General features: G+C 45.2%; 1 protein-coding gene across 6 annotated transcripts in view; it reads left to right on the top strand.

Moving 5' to 3' along the window:
- SHANK2 (SH3 and multiple ankyrin repeat domains 2) overlaps window positions 1-11450 on the top strand; it is a 277689-nt gene extending 266239 nt beyond the window's left edge. For all 6 annotated transcript variants that reach the window (XM_032110838.1, XM_032110840.1, XM_032110841.1 and 3 more), the window contains one exon: window positions 4716-11450. In XM_032110838.1, the coding sequence (XP_031966729.1) occupies window positions 4716-5289 (574 nt within the window). In that variant the 3' untranslated portion in view covers window positions 5290-11450. The remainder of the gene's footprint in view (window positions 1-4715) is intronic.
- The last annotated feature ends 5591 nt before the right edge of the window (window positions 11451-17041 follow it).

Below are 17041 nucleotides of genomic sequence, written 5' to 3'. Positions count from 1 at the left end.
TAAGGCAGAACTGAACTTAGTGGTGAGTCCTGTATGGGGACTGGTCCTGCATTTGGTTTATCATGAAGGATGTCTGGGTTTGGCAGAGGATGAAATAAGTGCCTTGATTTTTCACTTGCTGCTCTCCCATTAGACTCATTTCACGTCGTTAACTGTTTGCCAGCCGATTTCACAGGATTGCTTGCTTCGTCAGTGATTTCTGCAGTGTTTCAGTCATTCCATTTTGTCATTTTTATTTGCTGTCATGACTGCTGTTGTCAGAGGAGGGTCATGCTGAAGTGCCATGAAGTAAGTGCCAACCATAAAGCATGGATTATTCTATGTTGTACATTCTGCTGCTTTTTAATGCTCATTCGTTGTTATTGCATTTCAGTGACTTTGGTGGTGACTGTGTTTCTCACAGTGCAGTGTGGATTAGATCATCCTAATCCAGAAATGGTAGCCATCCTAAAATGGGACCTAGGATGTCATGTCAAGGTGAAATAAAAGCCACATTCATCAGAGGAGTACTCAGAAAATATGTTGGTAACATGAGCCCATAAGACCAGATTCCTGAATGTGTCTGAGCACCTAAACAAGGGGCAGGACTTTTCACATGTAGCCAGATTCTGCCAGATTTTGGGAGGTGAAGGGGTGGGGAGGGATGATTAATACAATTTTACACACCTGTGTGGGGCTAAAAGTAAAGACAAGCTAGCCCTTGTGGTCATCTTTTGTCCTTGATAGCTGTGGAATTCCCCCCGTTCTCCTTCCAGCTTCCCTTTTCCCTGCAGTTACCCAAGTACAGAGGGCTGAGGCTGCCTCCTGGCCCAGCACCATCCCCTTCCCTGCTGGTTTCCAGACATTTCACATGGAAACTCCTGCTCCTGAAGAGACAGACTCCCACAGACCTTCACGATTGTTCCTCACTGGCAGCAGACACAGAGCATGTCTCAATTCTTCTCCCAAAATAACACCGTTGTGAGGAGCTCGGGATGCTGCCAGCCACCGCGTCAGCCCGTTCTTCATCTGCCCCCAAAACAGACAATTCTTGTCTTACTTTCCTGCCGTGCAATTTTCCTCTGACAACAAGAAGAAAGTAAAAATATTAAGAGGGGAAGGCAAAATTTGGGCGTTGTAAGGGTTTTGTTTCTTGCAGTACCCCCATACAGGGACTCCACTTGTTGCTCCTCCTGGTTTTTAAGATGTCTTCCTTTGGAAAAGCTGTGTCAGAACCAGCAAGTCTTCTGGAAAGTTCCGGAATAAACCAGCTCCCAGGAGCTGAGAATAATGTGGTTTTTTGATTTTTCCGTGGGAGCTGCTGCACTGATTTTCTTCTGATATTAAGTTAACAGTAAATTTGAATCTTGCAAATATAATTTAAAATTTAAAAGAATTTCTTGCCTACAAGCTGTGCTGATGGCTTTTATACTTGGAGGCCACATGGTTGTGACATATAGGTCATATATTTTGATTTTAATATGAGGCAACATAATGGGCATTGCAATCAGTGCAGGCTCACAGCAGCAAATGTTTATAAATTACCACCATATGCTGATTCTAATGGAGCAAATTTTATTTAAAATAATTATCGGACTTTTCACCTTTTTTAAAATGAAATTTGGGGTTTGGCAGGTTGAATATGGATTTAACATGTTTAGGATAACGAATGATCAAATAAGGCATAAGAAATTGCACTGATTAAAAATCTGGAAACCCCATAACACAACAAAGCGTGCCTGTTCTCCAGATGGAATGTGCTTGCTCCTTATTGACCAGGGTACCAATCAACCATAAAATGCACGACAGATGATGGTTTCAAGGCTGTGTCTGCACCCCAGATCTTATGGGAGATGTCATAAATTATAATTTAGGATGCATAGGAGTTACACAAATATCCTTGGATTTTTTCCCTTGGATCACAATTACAGTGCAGTGTGGAAGAATGGAGGTGATATGGCAGGTGGAAAAAGGGGAAAAGAACATGGGAAAATAATCTTGGAGTGAAAGGCTTGGAACTGAAAGCCTGGAAGTGCTTCAGCAGACTTCCCTGAGCTTCACCAGGGCTGTGCCCGTGCCGTGAGGCCTGAGCACTCACATGACTGAGAACTGAGCTGGTGTTGCAACCTCTGCAATCAGCCAAAGTTTAAAAAAAAAAAAAAATCTTATCACTGTCCCAAAGTTTTGGTTTTTGTCAGCAGTCCTGAACCTCTGGCTTGGAAAAAGCAAGATGCCCTCGGACGTCCTGCTGCTGCTTGCAGCCATGCGAAGCCAACACTTTGATCCAGGCTGGCAGGAAGCAGAGGACCGGGATGCCTAGGATGCTTTGCTCGCCCTGGGTATTCCTGCCCGTGGGGCTGGCAAGGTTAGGGAACACTAGCCAAGGAATACTTCAAATGAGAGCACAGAGTTTACTTTTGTTTCACTTGTTTAACATCCCTTATTTAAAGGAAGAGTGACAGTAGTTTCCTGAACAAGGCTGGGCTGGGAGTCTTCAAGAGGAGCAGTCTAGAGGAGAAACAGTAAAAGTGAGATGCAAAGCACTGAGCCTGGAGCTGTCAGTCAATCAGTAGAAATTATCTTTCATCGCCTGGAATAAAAGAAGGTGGATTTTCATCATCCATTTGATCTTGCCACAATGGGTGTGAATACAAAACCCTCATTTCTAGCATTTGCAAGACAGGAATGTTAAGTAGAAGGGTGATTGCAGGTAAAGATGGGGGATTCATTTCCCTATTTATACAAAGATCATTCTTGTCATCACTAGGACAGCACTACCCCAACCTTTTTCAAAGCAGGCTTTTTGTTGGTTTTAAATTACAGCATGCCTTAGTAATGAGTGTGAGACTCCTAATGCTGAGGTAAAGAAGGTGGAAATAACTTGCTCCCCTTGGTTAGTAGAATTTAATAGTCTCTTGCCATAGACTTTTTTATTTTTAAGAATGCTTAGCTCCAGCCCCGGAAGACAATGAGAGCCATTAGACTCCAAAAACATCACAGGAAACACTCAGGACCTTGCCAAATGTTTCCTTTCTTTGTTAAATTACAAAGCCATAAGTGCTGGAAGCATTGTTCCTACTGGGTTTTAAGTGAAGTACCAATCTTCCAAAGAGATCCCCCTGTTCCCATTGAAATACGTGGAGCAGCCTGTGGGAAATCGGTGGGAATGCTGGTGTGAATAAGAGGTGTGTTCTCCGAAAAGTGCTTTTTTCGGTGCTCTTCTCGCGACAGGGAGCTTTATTTGAGCGGGACCTGCCGAGAGACGGGAGCAGGAACTCGGTGTGGCAGAGCTGCGCTTCCCTGAGCTCTGGGCTGGTGGTGAAGTGCCAAAGCCCCAGGGGTGGTGCAGGGAGCATTCGCAGGGCTCTCCACAGCCGACAGCCAGCCAGGGAATCACTGTCTCCAGCTCGGGGCTGCAGTGGGGGAGAAAGGCACGACTAACCTGCTTGTTAGCACTGCCCCACGGTACCATTACCCTGCTTCTCCTTCAGCTCCTTTAGCGCACAGCACTGAACCTGCTGGATTAATGGCAGCATTTCCATCTGACATCGTGCACCCAAGCCATCCTCAGTTCTGCCCAGGCAGGACAGGCCAGGCCTGGGGACAGTGTGGCACTCAGAAGCAGAGGGCTTCTGCCAGGCTCTGCGCTGGAAATATCAGTACAGCATCAGCCACATCATCCTCTGGAGTCCATGGCATTGCTTCCAGGATAAATAAACCCTTCCTTTCCTCTGGAAGTGCTTTAAATTAGTGTCTGAAGGTTTTCCCAGTTGGCAGGATATTTCTGAAGTGAAGAACGCTGGAGCTCCAGGCACCCGAGGGCTCTGTGGAGCGTCCTGAAGTGCATGCGCTGACCAGCAGGCTCTTCCCATGGGAATAAGGGCTGTGGGCTCAAGCCTTTGATGACATGAACAGACCCAAACCTTCTAAATTTGCTTCTGTAGCCAGTAGGCAGAAGCAGAGGGTCGTGCTCCTTCACCTGCCCTGTCAGGCTGGGCATCAGAGCGAGCCTCTCAGCGAGGTTCGTGCCTGCTTCGTTCGTAATCTGAAATTCATTTGCTTTAGGCAAAACTTGATCCCAGCTACATCACTTCCAGTCATGCCCGGGAAAAAGGGTTTTGTCTCCTTAACTTTGTAGTGAAACTGCCAGAGTATAATTTCTCTGTGGAAGGAAATGGACACTAAGATGTTTTAGGCACCTTAGAAGAACTGATTTATGTTTAAAGCGTGGATAGAAAGGGAAATAAGGGCAGCTTGTTCTATAAACAAACAGAACTACAAAAGCTCTGCAAAATTCACAGAGTGAAGCCCAAAGATCCAAAATCCACTGCTCCTGAAACTTTCCACAAATACTATTACTAACCATGCTTTGTGTAAAGCCAGAACTGAAGGACTCCAGCCCTCCACGCGGCAAAGGGAAGATAATTCCCGGTCGTGCTCCACACACTCAGTGTTTCTCATTCAGCCAGGAGTTAATTTGGGAACAGGAGTTAAAAAGGGAAAGAGTGTGCTCTGGAAGGTGTTTTTTTCCTGGACTGCTCATAAACAAAGGTTTTGTCTCTAACTATGGCTTACCATTGGTGGTGGTTTTCTGGGAAAGAGTTAACGATACCATTTTTGTACTTGGAGTTAAAATGTGAACTACCCAAGCGTTCCCATGCCGTACTTGCCACGTGCTGCTGGGGTCATGCTGGTGGCCAGCAGCTCTAACTGTGCCTGTCTGTTTGCAATTGCAGGAGCACGGAAGTCATGAGTACTGTCTCAGGTACACGAAGTACAACAATCACTTTCACTGTCCGACCCGGAGCCAGCCAGCCGATCACACTGCAGAGCAGGTCCCCAGACTATGACAGCAGGACCTCAGGAGCAAGGCACGCTCCCAGCCCTGTGGTTTCACCAACAGAGATCAATAAAGACATCATGCCTGCTCCTCTGACTGCTTCTGCTTCAGCCTCATCTCCTTCTCCAACTCTGTCCGATGTATTTAGCCTACCCAGCCAGCCCCCTTCTGGGGACTTATTTGGCTTGACCACAGGGCGCAGCAGGTCTCCTTCTCCCTCAATACTACAACAGCCAATCTCAAATAAGCCTTTTACAACTAAGCCTGTCCACCTGTGGACTAAACCAGATGTGGCAGATTGGTTGGAAAGTCTAAACTTAGGTGAACATAAAGAAACATTTATGGACAATGAAATAGATGGCACACATTTACCAAATCTACAGAAGGAAGATCTGATAGACCTTGGAGTGACTAGAGTTGGGCACAGAATGAACATAGAAAGAGCTTTGAAGCAGCTGCTGGACAGATAAGAATAGCTATTTTGCCTCACAAACTTCTGTTGATAACTAGAGATGGGCTGGTACTGACATACCCCAAATGCCTTGTCTGTCTGCGAGTGCCAGCAAAATTTGGGGGGGGGAGGGGGAAAACAGATGAATTCCTGGTACTCAGGTGATGCAGACTGTCTGCTACATGCCCAAACACAAACCTAAAGATGCTAAAGAAGTGGGGCCACTTTATTTCAAAGCTGTGGGGAGGTGTGAGAGAGAGACAGTTGTTAACTTCAAAAATGGTATCTCTTGATACTGCCCTTGGCCGGGACCATTGCGTGACGATTTTCTTTTAAAATTGCAAACATTTCAGGGCTTCTTTTATTGAAAGAAAAAAAAAATTGCATTTTATTTTATTCTCTTCTTGACATTCAGTCTCCAAGTGGGCTTCCTTCCCCAGCTCTTGGTTCATTTTAAGAGGACAGGTTGCTCTGTTACCACTCAAACCCAGTTTTATCAGTAGCAGAGATACTGAGGTGGGCACAGGAGTTCATATTCCTCTCTTTTTACTGGCATAGCTCCCTGATCTGTTGGCAGTGAAGCTGGCTGTCCTGCTGGAGTCAGTCCAAAGGTAACCTTGCTCTGTTTTACCTGGTATTTCTTTCTTTCTGCAGTTGTATTTAGCACTCTTCCAAGGTGGCAGAACAAGTTCAGTGCACACTCCCTTGACGTGGCCTGAAGGACGGTGCAGACGTTGAGCAAAGGCCGAGGAGGGACGCACACTTAGCAGCAAACTGAAGCTGGTTTGAGCCTGAGAGCCCCCAGTTCTCAACCAGCTCAGCTGCTGCCGAGTCAGAATAGGAGCTCCACAAGGCAGGACAAGCTTTGGGACTTGACAGTCAGACTCTGAGGGAGGCTGATCCCTGAGAGGTGCTGTTTAATTCAGTGAGTGCTTGGGTGTTTTGAACAGCAGGCCAAGAAGGAAGGAGAGGAGAGGAGAGATGAATGTTCCCATTGAAGTCAGTGGGAAGGGTGCCAGGATTTGAAGTGAGAGAGGGATTTCAGCCTGTTAGCAATGGAAATGCCTCGGCTCATTAAGAGGAGGCAGAGAGGTGATGCCAAGATGGAAAGAGCTGTCGAGTGTCTCGGGGTGCGCGCGTTCCGAGAGCCAGGAGGGCTGGGGAGGGATCCAGGCTCTCATTTTATCACTACTAGCAGGAACTGGCTCTGGACAAGGACAGAGGGCTGGGCACTGGCCCCCAGCCCATTCCTTGGCACAAGAGGTGGGAGCACCCTGCCAGAATCCAGGGCTGGGAGCGGGGGCAGAGAGAGCTTTCCAGGAGACTTCTGTCAGCAGGGGAGAAACACCCATGGCTGGTTCACACGGCTCCTTTTAAAAAGAAAGAAAAAATTATTATTATTATTATTATTATTATTTCAACTTTCAAGTTAACAAGTCTCTCTCTGCATGTTTGAACTCCCCCTTGTAATTAACACCTCTGAATATCTGTGAGTTTTGTAGGACTTTTTGGACAGAATATTCAAGATGTTCAAGGTGGGTAAATTGGGTGTGGATGGCTAAACTGCCTCCCTACCAAACTTTCAGGTTCCCTTACACTTTGCAAGGTACCTGAACTTTCTTTCCTTGATATGGTCCTTGATATGGTCCAGCCTATCTCTAATTTTTTTATTATTGTGATTATTTTTTGCTCACAAACAAGTGTCTAATTAGGTCTGCAACAGCCCTAGTATGAGTACATAAAGTTTAGCATTTTAAATATCTTTCTTTACTGCAAGTTTAAATAGTTGTACAGATAGTTTATAAGCACAATATTTTAAGAAAATAAGTGGCTGGTCTACTGGGCAGCCTTTGTGCCACTTCAGTGCTAGGAAGTTAAAAACAAACACAAAAAAAACAAACAAAAAAAAAGAAAAAAAAAGAAAAAAACTTTTTGTGGTTTACTACTATTTCTGTGGAATAATTATAAAGTCTTGACCTTTTTAAAATCAACCTCATTTGGATGCATCTGAACCAGCAGAGCTGTGTTATATTTTCTATCTTTGCTAGAACTTCTACAGAGGAGGATGAATACTTCTTCAAAAGTGGTTACAGTTACCAACACATTGGAAACTCATAAAAAGCAACTTATTTAAGCCTCCTGCCCCCTTTATGGAACAGCAAATCTTTTGACTTAACATCTGTTACTGCGCTCTGTTTGTATTTGGGGAGTTCCAAGGAACCTGGTAATAAAAACGAAGCACCGAGAGGCGTTTTGCTGTCGAGGAGTGCTGAGTTTTTTTCCACGGGAGGTGTAGAACATGGCAGTTCCACTCAGATAGGTCAATGCAGGCAACTTGAGGCCATCACACACTTTAAGAAGTGGAAAAAAAAGAAAAAAAGAAAAAAAAAAAAAGGTAATTTAGCCATCGTTTGTCTTCCATTTGGTGATAGGACAGAATTCAGTAAATAAACCACTGATGCCATGCTCTCTCTCTCTTTTATTTTTTTCGTTTTTCCTTTGTTTCTTTGGGTACAGTTGCTATTACCTCTATAACACGTGCCAGAAATGCGTTAGGAAACACATGCAGTAGTAAAAGAAACACGTAGAAGTTGACTTTTAAAGCTGCTTTTTTGGATCACAACCTCCCTGCGGGTTGAACTCGCGCTGAGCGAGCCCCGGTAAGCCCCAGGTGAGAGCCGTCCCTTCCTCACACCGGCGTGGCTCCTGCTCCTGCCTCTCTGCAGGTGCTCCAAGAGCAGGTACCAAACGAGTGGGAGAGAGCAGATTAAGGAGCTGTAAGGGAACAGTTTCGTTTTTCACGTTGTGTCCTGTGAAGCAAAAAGGTAAGGAGGCCTGAGGGGACCTACTTTGACCACCAGAATGCACCTCTGCCAAGCCGAGTTCGGTCTCCAGCTCTGAGGGGTGGTTGGAAACAAAAAAAGAAAGCAATAGTAACAGATAACGCCGTGGCCTCTGAGTATTTTCACCAGGGGGGAGGAGAGAAGACCCATTTCTTTCATGCTACTCTGATAGTGAAAAACAAAGTCGTTAGAGATCTATGATATTCTGGGTTTTAGGATCAACTTTTGTTTATATACTGTAATTTAAATAAATTGCATTTACATGCCTAGTTTCTGTAATATTTGTGTATACAATACCAAAATCTTACAAGATGTAAATTGTGTATAACTGCACAGACTCCTTGCCCTAGGTGTCTGAGAACATTTTAAGTTTAATTCATATATTATAAAATGACTAGATGTGACTGTTGATTTACAGAATTTACATATCACAAAGAAGTTAATTATTTGTGGTACTTAAGTTAATAAAAAAGTAGTGATTTTTTTTTTCTTTTCTTTTCTTTTCCTCTCAGTTCTTAAAAGGCATTACCCAGTTGATCTGGCGATGATTATGTGTATGAGCCACAAATATTGATAATTTTTCCATTACATTTTTTCTTTTCTTTTCTAGATATTACTATGTTTCTCGCTATAGTTTGTGTAACAACTTGTGTTCACGTTATCTATGTTGCTGTAATTTTTGTGCTTTAATTCCTCTTATTTCAACTGGTTAAAAAAAAAAAAAAAATCAAGCTCCTGTAACTTGCACTTTTCCCCAATCCTTAATACTCTTGTATGGCAACCAAAATTACTGTAAGAAATAAATATAATATTGCACTAAGGGTGTGGTTCTGATTGCAAACAGAGAACACTGTCTGGATTTTTATTAAAAAGGAAAAAAAAGTTGCCAAAAAAAGTTGCAATTTGTTATTGAAAACGCATAAAATGCTTTAACAAAATGTAGATAGAACTAAGGGAAAATTACTGATTTATTGTTGGGAAAAGCATTTCCTGTTCATTCCTTCTTTTTTTTTTTTTTTTTTTTTTGGTTAAAGCATTCCTTATGCCAAATGTTCCGTTCATTCACTGAATTTCAGGGGTCACGCTTGAAATCTGGAAAAGCAGGAAACTTCGAAGGGGAGAGGTAGAAAACTGCGTTACCTGATTTTTTTGCCTTAAGGTGGAATTCCAAAATCCGTGGAATGTTCTTTGTGCTGGCTGAGCGTGTGCTGGGAATGCCCCCCCGAGCTTTAGTGCTGCTGCTGCTGCTGCTGCTGCTCACACCACTCCGGGGCTGCTCTGCCACTTCAGAGGGCACTCAAAAGTGGGGCCTTGGGGTTTTTATTTCGCTGGGGGGCTGGAGTTTCTCTAGGGCAGAGCAGCTTTGCAGGGGGGAGAAGGGAACAGTGCTCCTTGTCCGACTTTGTGCATCTTGTGACTTTAAAATCTGTACCAGCTCTGTTTGTACTGTGAATAAACAAGGCTGCGAATGGAAAAACAAAACAAAACGAAACGAAACAAAACAAAAAACAAGGAAACAATTCGCATCTTCTTGTGGCTTAAGTTAAAGATTTGTTTTTCTATCTTTAAATGGTGATGCAATGAAGAGTATTTTTTATTTTTATTTTCTAAGATACTGGAATAAATGCCTAGAACTGTTGCCATTTGGTTTCATATGTTCCTTAACCACGATTCTCTTCTCAGCTGTCGTTCTAGCTCATCATTTTTGTAGCCCCCTGTTGTTATTTCTCTCATGATTTCCCAACAACAATTACGTGGCAGCTTTGTTTTGTTAAAAAACACAGACGAGAACCGGCCTGTTTGGGGGTTTTTTATTTACTTATTTCAGGTATTGTGGCAATCCAGTGCTAAACATCTGTGTATCCAAATAAAGTCAGGTATTTCCAGTGCAAAACAAAGGATGCTTTGCAATTGTCACTGCTTGTTGGCCAAAGAAATGAGAAGAGTTGATCATTGCTGTCGCTGTGTACATTGTATCAATGTGTTCTGCTTTATTCTTTGGTTTCTGTATTTTTTTCCTGTATTTTTGTTTTCCTGTATTTTCCTGCATTTCGTGGACTTTCATCCCCTCTGTCCTTGGCTGGGCCACCCAGAGTAGCACGATTGCAACAGCGCTTCAGAATGTGTGTTTTTAAAAAAAAAAAAAAGAAAAAGAAAAAGAAAAAACCAACAAAAAAAATTGTACGTGCCTTATAATTTTCCACCTGGATCAGCTACACTGTATTTCACATAAAAAGCTTTATCTTCAAGGTGTTCAGTACCTGACAAACAGAGAGTGCTGGGGGTTGGAGTGAGCTCCATGTCACTGCTTTAGGAAAAACTGAGGAACCGCAGTGATTCAGACCTTATCTCGCCACATTTTTGGCATTGTGAGCCTGATTTCAAGTCTTCTATTCAAACCTAGCAAGCAAGAGGGGGAAAAGAAATGAGATGAGACTGTTATTTTGGGTTCAGTTCACTGCCATAAATCCTGGGTGGTTGGTACAGCTGACGTGGGCTGTGTTTCACAGACGAGGTGACGAGGATAAATCGATAAACCGAGTGGACTTAATGCCATTAAGTCTGCCACAGACTGGTTCTGTGCCACTGACATCTAGTGGAACCTGATGGACACTGTCTCTGAGCAATATCAGACCTTTAAAAAGATTGATTTATTTATTTACTTTCAACAACTGTCATTCTTTCTATAAAGAAGCCGTTTTAGACAATTTTGTATTGTTATTATTTAGGTTGGTCTGAGCATTCGAGTCACAGAAAGGCTGACTGTATAATTACACAAATCATACACAAATGAGAAGTCTTTAATGTGGTTTCTGGTCTCTCTGTGCTTGCGTTTTCTCAGTTTTCTGTTTTGAACGTCAGCATCTCCATGTGATACTTCATCTGCATCCGGCATGGTTTGTAATGGGAATATAGGTTTTGTCTCCAGTACTGTAAACCTTGGACTGTTTTGAACCATTTTGGACACTACAACCTGATGAACAACAGCCTGTTCAGCTCCAAATTGTGAAAAAAAAGTGAGTTTTGAGATTAGGAAGCAGTTCAGAACAGCCAGGGGGGATTTCCCAGATGCGCTTGCAGTGCTGAAGTTTGGTTTCTCCAGTAAAATTCCAGTTATTTTTTTTCCTCGGGACTGATGCCAGGAGGAATCCGTGCACGTGTGTGTGAGTTCTTGTATGCTTTCAATGTAAAGGTCCTTGGGCAGCCTTAGAAATCAATGTACAGATAGGACACCAGTGTTGCATGTGCTTAAACCTGTACTGGAATCAATGTCGCCGTGTACCTGTTTGCTTTGGAAATCTGAAGAGAATACAATATACAGAAACCTCAAAATCTACCTCATGTTTTAATGGGTTCTTTTCCACTGGGGTTCTCCCATTACCTGATGGTCTCTGAGCGTTCCCTGCTGGGTTCTGGGAATGGCCAGGCCTGGCTCTCCCCACCCAACCTGCCCCTAGAAAATCCCGAGTGAGGAACTGCTGGGGCTCTCTCATTCTTTTGTCCTTTTGTTGTGACCCCGTGGTGCAGCTTGGGGTCTCCTTTGGGGTCAGACCTGCAGTGGCAAGGATGAGGTGAGAGCTCCAAGGGACCAGACAGAAAGGAGGCTGAGACACAACTCACTTGCCTTTTTTTAAATTTTTTTTTTAATTGATGCATTTATCACTTTCCATTTACTTGTCACAGTGCTGACAAGTGAACGACAATCGATTCATTTTTATCTGGGCATAGTCAAATTGTGCAAAACTGTGCAAAGAAGTAGTGTTGTGTTCAGAATTTTGCTTCCACTCAAGCTGTGCTGCATCCCCTGCTCTCCATTTGCTCTGTCTCAGCAATTTTCTTTCTCTCCAAAGCAGTGGGTGTCAGCTTTAGTGTGTGCAACGTTCCACAGGTTCAGCTGGCTCGCCTGTAGGTCTTTTAGTGCCCCAGTAAGAGACATTTACAGGTGCACACCTCACATGAGGCCATTTGAGATCTCCACAAACGCTCATTTTCTGCGTCACAGAGAAGGCACAGAACAAGGGCAGGTGACTTCCTGGAGCTACTTTGCAATTTTTAGGACGGGAGTTTTGTTCCAGGGGCCAATCCCTCCCCTCTCTGTGCATTCCCAGCAGCCCACGGACACACTTGGCTCTGCCCCGTGGGCACATCCCGGCTCCAGCAGCTGCCCTTGGGCTGTTCTGGGACCCTTTGGGGCTGAGCCATCCTGTGTGTGCTGCCTGCTGCTGCTGGGGACCGGGCTGGTTCGTCCCAGGGAAGATCAGCTGGAAAGCCCAGAGCCACGGGGACGGGGGAAAGGTGCTCGTTCCGCACGCACGGAGCGGAGAATCCCGGCGGGAATTCCACGGGACCGCTCAGTCGGAGGGGACAGGGAAGAAGAGAAATTTGGCTTGGTAAAGACGTGCACAAAACCCAGCCACGAAAAAAAGGCAAGGAAGTTTGAACAAGAAATAAATCCCTCTCGATGTGAGTGGCTGGAGGGCGTTCCCAGGAGCAGCGGGAGCAGCGGGATGAGGGTGGGAATCAGCTGCTGTGCTGGGAATGGGGGCTTGGAGCTGGGCTGGGAAGGACTCGCTCTGTTGAGCCGGGAAATGGGAGGCTGGAAGGAGGTGTCTGATTTTCCCCCTGACGTGAGGGCTGAGCTGCCAGAGGAGGGGGTGACTGAAGGGGGAATGTTGGCGCTGGAAGGACCCGTCACCAGCTGGGCGTGGATCCAGGCTGGAAGCCGGGAGGGAGCCCAAACGGGGAGGAGAATGGGGCTGTGCTGGGGTGTCCTGCAAAGAACAGCCTGGGGTTTATTTCTCACGGCACACAGTTCGTCCTGGGGCACCTTCTCGTGAACTCTGCTGCCAAAGCTGTGGGCTGGGAACAACGGGATGGAGGGATCCCAGCCCCTTTCCTGGAGCAACCTGGGCTGGTGGAAGGTGTTCCTGCCCGCGGCGGGAGAGGGGAATGAGAGGAGTTTTAAAGTCCCTCCCAACCCAAACCATTCCAGGGTTCTATGATTCTCTTGAAAACTATTAATTGGATTAACACTGAAGCACCAGATGAAGCTCTGGAGCGGAGAAAGAAAACCTGGGATATTGCAGCTAAAAGATGCCAAACCTAAAGCCTGGCTGCAGCATTAATGAACTGCTGGGGAAAAGGGCAACACTTTGTTCAGGAAAGACAAAATTTCCACCTCTGCACAGCTCTGCATCCTCTTGTCAGCCCAAAATAGGTGCAATAAAGCAAACAAAGTACAACAGTGATCTGCAACCCCTTAGGGATTAAATTCAAGATTACACAAGGCCCAGTGTTCCTGCTAACAAGTGCCATTTAGTCCTTGCCTTCAGGTTCTGTTTGTTTTCATAGCTTGTTTTGTTCCTTTTTTTTTTTTAAAGAAAGAAAGAAAGAAAACAGCTGAAGATCATTGGGGGTTTTATTCAGCTTGTCTGCAAGGACAACAGAAAATTTATGGCAGTTTCTATAAAGCCTAAAATCTTTAGCAAAACATATTAATTTCCTCCCCCCCTCCCCCCCCCCCCCCGTTATTAGACAACAGATAAAGGAAATGTTCTAATGTAAGGATGCTCCACCAGATTGGGAAAAACCTGTCTAATTAACCACGGTAAGAAACCCTGTGAGGAATTTTAGAGATTCGAAAAGCAAAACCAATATTCACAAAAAAACCCCAGAAATAAATGTGGGGTTATGGATGATTCACCGTCCCCTAAAGGGCAACAGGGGCACCTTTGAGGACACCAGTGGACTGTGCCATTATTTCATTATATGGCTCGCTCGCAGTACTGAAAACACAAGTGTTATCTCATCATTTGAGGTTCTTGGGTTTATTACAAGACTCAGTTTTATCCCTGCAGTGTAAATGGAGGCTCAAATAAAACTTCCCACGGAAGTTAAGTCCAGTTCGTCCTGGCTTGTCTGGGGTTTAAGTCTAAGAACTGTTGAATATTTTTTGCTGTATCACTGCCTTATTTTTCTTTATACGCAGGACACCTTCTTTTTCCTGACTGTCTCCTTCCTGGATAGATGAAATTCCATACTTTCCCTTGTGTTAAGCAATCTAAACCCAAGAACATTTGGATTTGTTTGCAGTTATCAGCTACAAAAGCCAAAGTCCAAGACTGGTATCTGGGCTTTGCAGAAGGAAAAGGTGGTTCCAGTGCGAATCAGCAGCAATGCAATTTTAAAAGCAGGAGACTCATGGAGAATGAACTGACTGGAGGATCTGTTTCCAGATTCCACTGGAAATAACACCCAATATTTAGTAGAGAAATCTTGTTATCAACTTGCAATACTCCCAGGCTGTGTTTGAGTCTGAGATTTTGATGGCCTTTATTTTTATCAGTACTTTGTTGACCACGTGAAAGTTTTCTGCACTGTTGTGCAAACACAAGGGAGGCAGAGCTGTAAGAGGCTTGGTTAATTAGGAATTTTAATTTATTTTGTAGCTGCCATGCAGATGAACTCAGGGTAAGATGGTAGCTTATATTTTTCCAGGAATTGTAGTATCACTCTGTGTGCCTGGGAATAAGCAGAAAATGGTTTAGGTTGGAGAAGTCCTCTAAGATCATCTGTTCCCCCAAGCACTGCCAAGCCCTCCACCAAACCACGTCCCCAAGTGCCACATCTCTGTGGCTTTTAAATAATTCAATAATTCTAAAGAACATCAATAATAATTGATCTTCAACTCGAGCAACTTCTCAGGCTGGGATGTGCCAGTGTCCAGGGCTGCCTGGCACAGACGAGCAGGGATGCTGGAGCAGTACAACATGTGGCAGGAGCAGGACAAGAGTAAATGAGCATCTGGTTAAATGATCACACATTGCTGAGGGGAGTGAGCGAGGAAAGGACGGCCAGCACCTGGGAAAGGACACCTGGCCGCAGAACTGACCCCTCCTGCATCTCTCACTTGGCTGACCCTGCCCACAGCGAGAGGCACCTGCCCCTGTTTGATTTGGGGTGACTTGGCCGCCCCGGCTGTGGTGTGAAACACGAGAGCTCTGTGAGCGGTGCTCAGGAGGATGGACCCAGCCATGAACAAAGAGCTGCTCCCGGCGCTGGATCTGGCAGGGAACAGCTCCCTCCCTTCCAAAGTTCCAGCAAATGCTGATCCCCGTCCAAGATCCAACAAAAGGCTGTTTTGGGAATGCCTTTGTACTCCTGCTGACCTACCCGTGGCCAGCCCGCCTGTGCTTTGCTTTCAAAGAAAGGCCGCTAATTACTGGTGCCAACAATGACCGCGCTGGGGAGGCGGGAAGGCGAAGTGCAGAGTTCCTGCAGAGCTTCTCTGGGCCTTGCAGACCTCCTGCCAGAAAACGGAATTAACTGAGATTCCCAGCGATGCCCCAGCTCCCGACCCGCGTTAGCCTGGTGTTTATTCCTCACTTAGGACTCCTCCTCGTGCAGTGGAGTTTGCAGAGAATTAACAAAGCTTGTTTAGCTCTGGATTTCAGTGTCTCTGACTCGGGGCATTTTTGCTGCACTGCCTGAAACTTCTGGAAGCCAAAACCTGGCACTGGGAATTGCAAACACTGGCCTGGGAAGTCACGGGAGCCCAGCTCTCTGAGGACCACCATCTTTTCTCATAGTGGGAATTTTGCTAGAAATAGCTGCAGCAGATCATTTAAATTTGTGGCTACTTAAAAGTAATTGTTTAATCCACTTTGCCTGACTCCACCCGGCCATTAGACCTGTTGTGGGGGAAGCTGTACCAGAGCACCACACTCCTCCTTTTAGGGTTGCCTTGCTGCATGGGAGGCACTTCCCAGGCAGTGGAAGATGTAGCGCCTCTTTTTGTGTCCCAGCTTCCCAGATCCTGGGACAAATCTATCAAGTGAAGCTGCTTTGATCAATCCAAGTTCCCTTTCTGGAAGCCATCCAGGGCAGTACTCTACACTCAGCCTGGAGATCGATCGATCCCTGCTCTCTTCCTCGTCCCATGGATTAATGTATCCATTTCTCTTTCACCAAGGAACTTTGCAGCAGCTCCTGTACAAATGTGCTCAACATGAGAGGAATTTGAAGAAGCTTCTTCAAATTTAGCACAAATGCAGCACCACGCCACGAGCATCCTGTGGACAGAAATGGACGTTACTGCAGCCGGAGTTTTGGAGGCTCCACACCCCGTTCTAACAAGGAAAAGCCTGCAGTAAGAGGAAGAGTTGGAGTATTCAACATCCACAGGATGCACTGGGAAAGCTCCTGGTGCAGACTGGAGTGTCTCAGAAAACCACAGGTGGCTTCAAGCCTGCATTTGCAAAGCCAAACCACCACTTGGGGATGCTCCCTGTGCTTCATTTGGTGACTTCCCCAGACTCCTGCTCCTCTTTGTTGGTTAAAGTTAAAAAAAAAAACCAAACACAGTTTGGTTGATTCTTGCTATTGAAAATCTCTTTAAATTAAAAATCAACAGCAGCCTGAGACAGCCAAGGGTATCTCATGACTCAGAATTTCTCCACTCCATGAAGCCCTCTCCATAAGGTGAGGCAAACCATGAGTAAAAAGCAGCATTATTAATCAGCAGCATTAAAGAATTATAAAAAGGCTGTTGGGATTTTCTTCCTCAGTGTTTCCAGCGGCGCATCAAGCACCAGATTCCCAGAAAAGTTCAGGGTTGGAACTGTAAAACCTGGGCAGCAAGGCAGAACCTTCCTGCAGGCAGGACTGAGAGAAGCAAGGCCTTGGGAAGGACCCACTCTGCCATGAACAAGAGCAGAACAGCTTCAAAGGGAGAGAAACGTTTATTTGATGTAATCCACATCTGTGTTTGGGAGAGCACTCAGTGCCCTGCTGCTGCCCCCAGCATTCCCAAAATCCAGCAGCAGCCACAAACCCCGCAGCTCACTGGTGGTTGTAGCAGAAGTAACAGGCACATAAAACAAAAGCCAAAGCTGAGCCTGGTGCTGAGATTTTTCAAAAGAAAATTAT

Source organism: Corvus moneduloides, chromosome 6 (assembly GCF_009650955.1).
Source record: "Corvus moneduloides isolate bCorMon1 chromosome 6, bCorMon1.pri, whole genome shotgun sequence".
NCBI classification, from domain to species: domain Eukaryota; kingdom Metazoa; phylum Chordata; class Aves; order Passeriformes; family Corvidae; genus Corvus; species Corvus moneduloides.
This window is presented reverse-complemented; position numbering and strand designations above follow the sequence as displayed.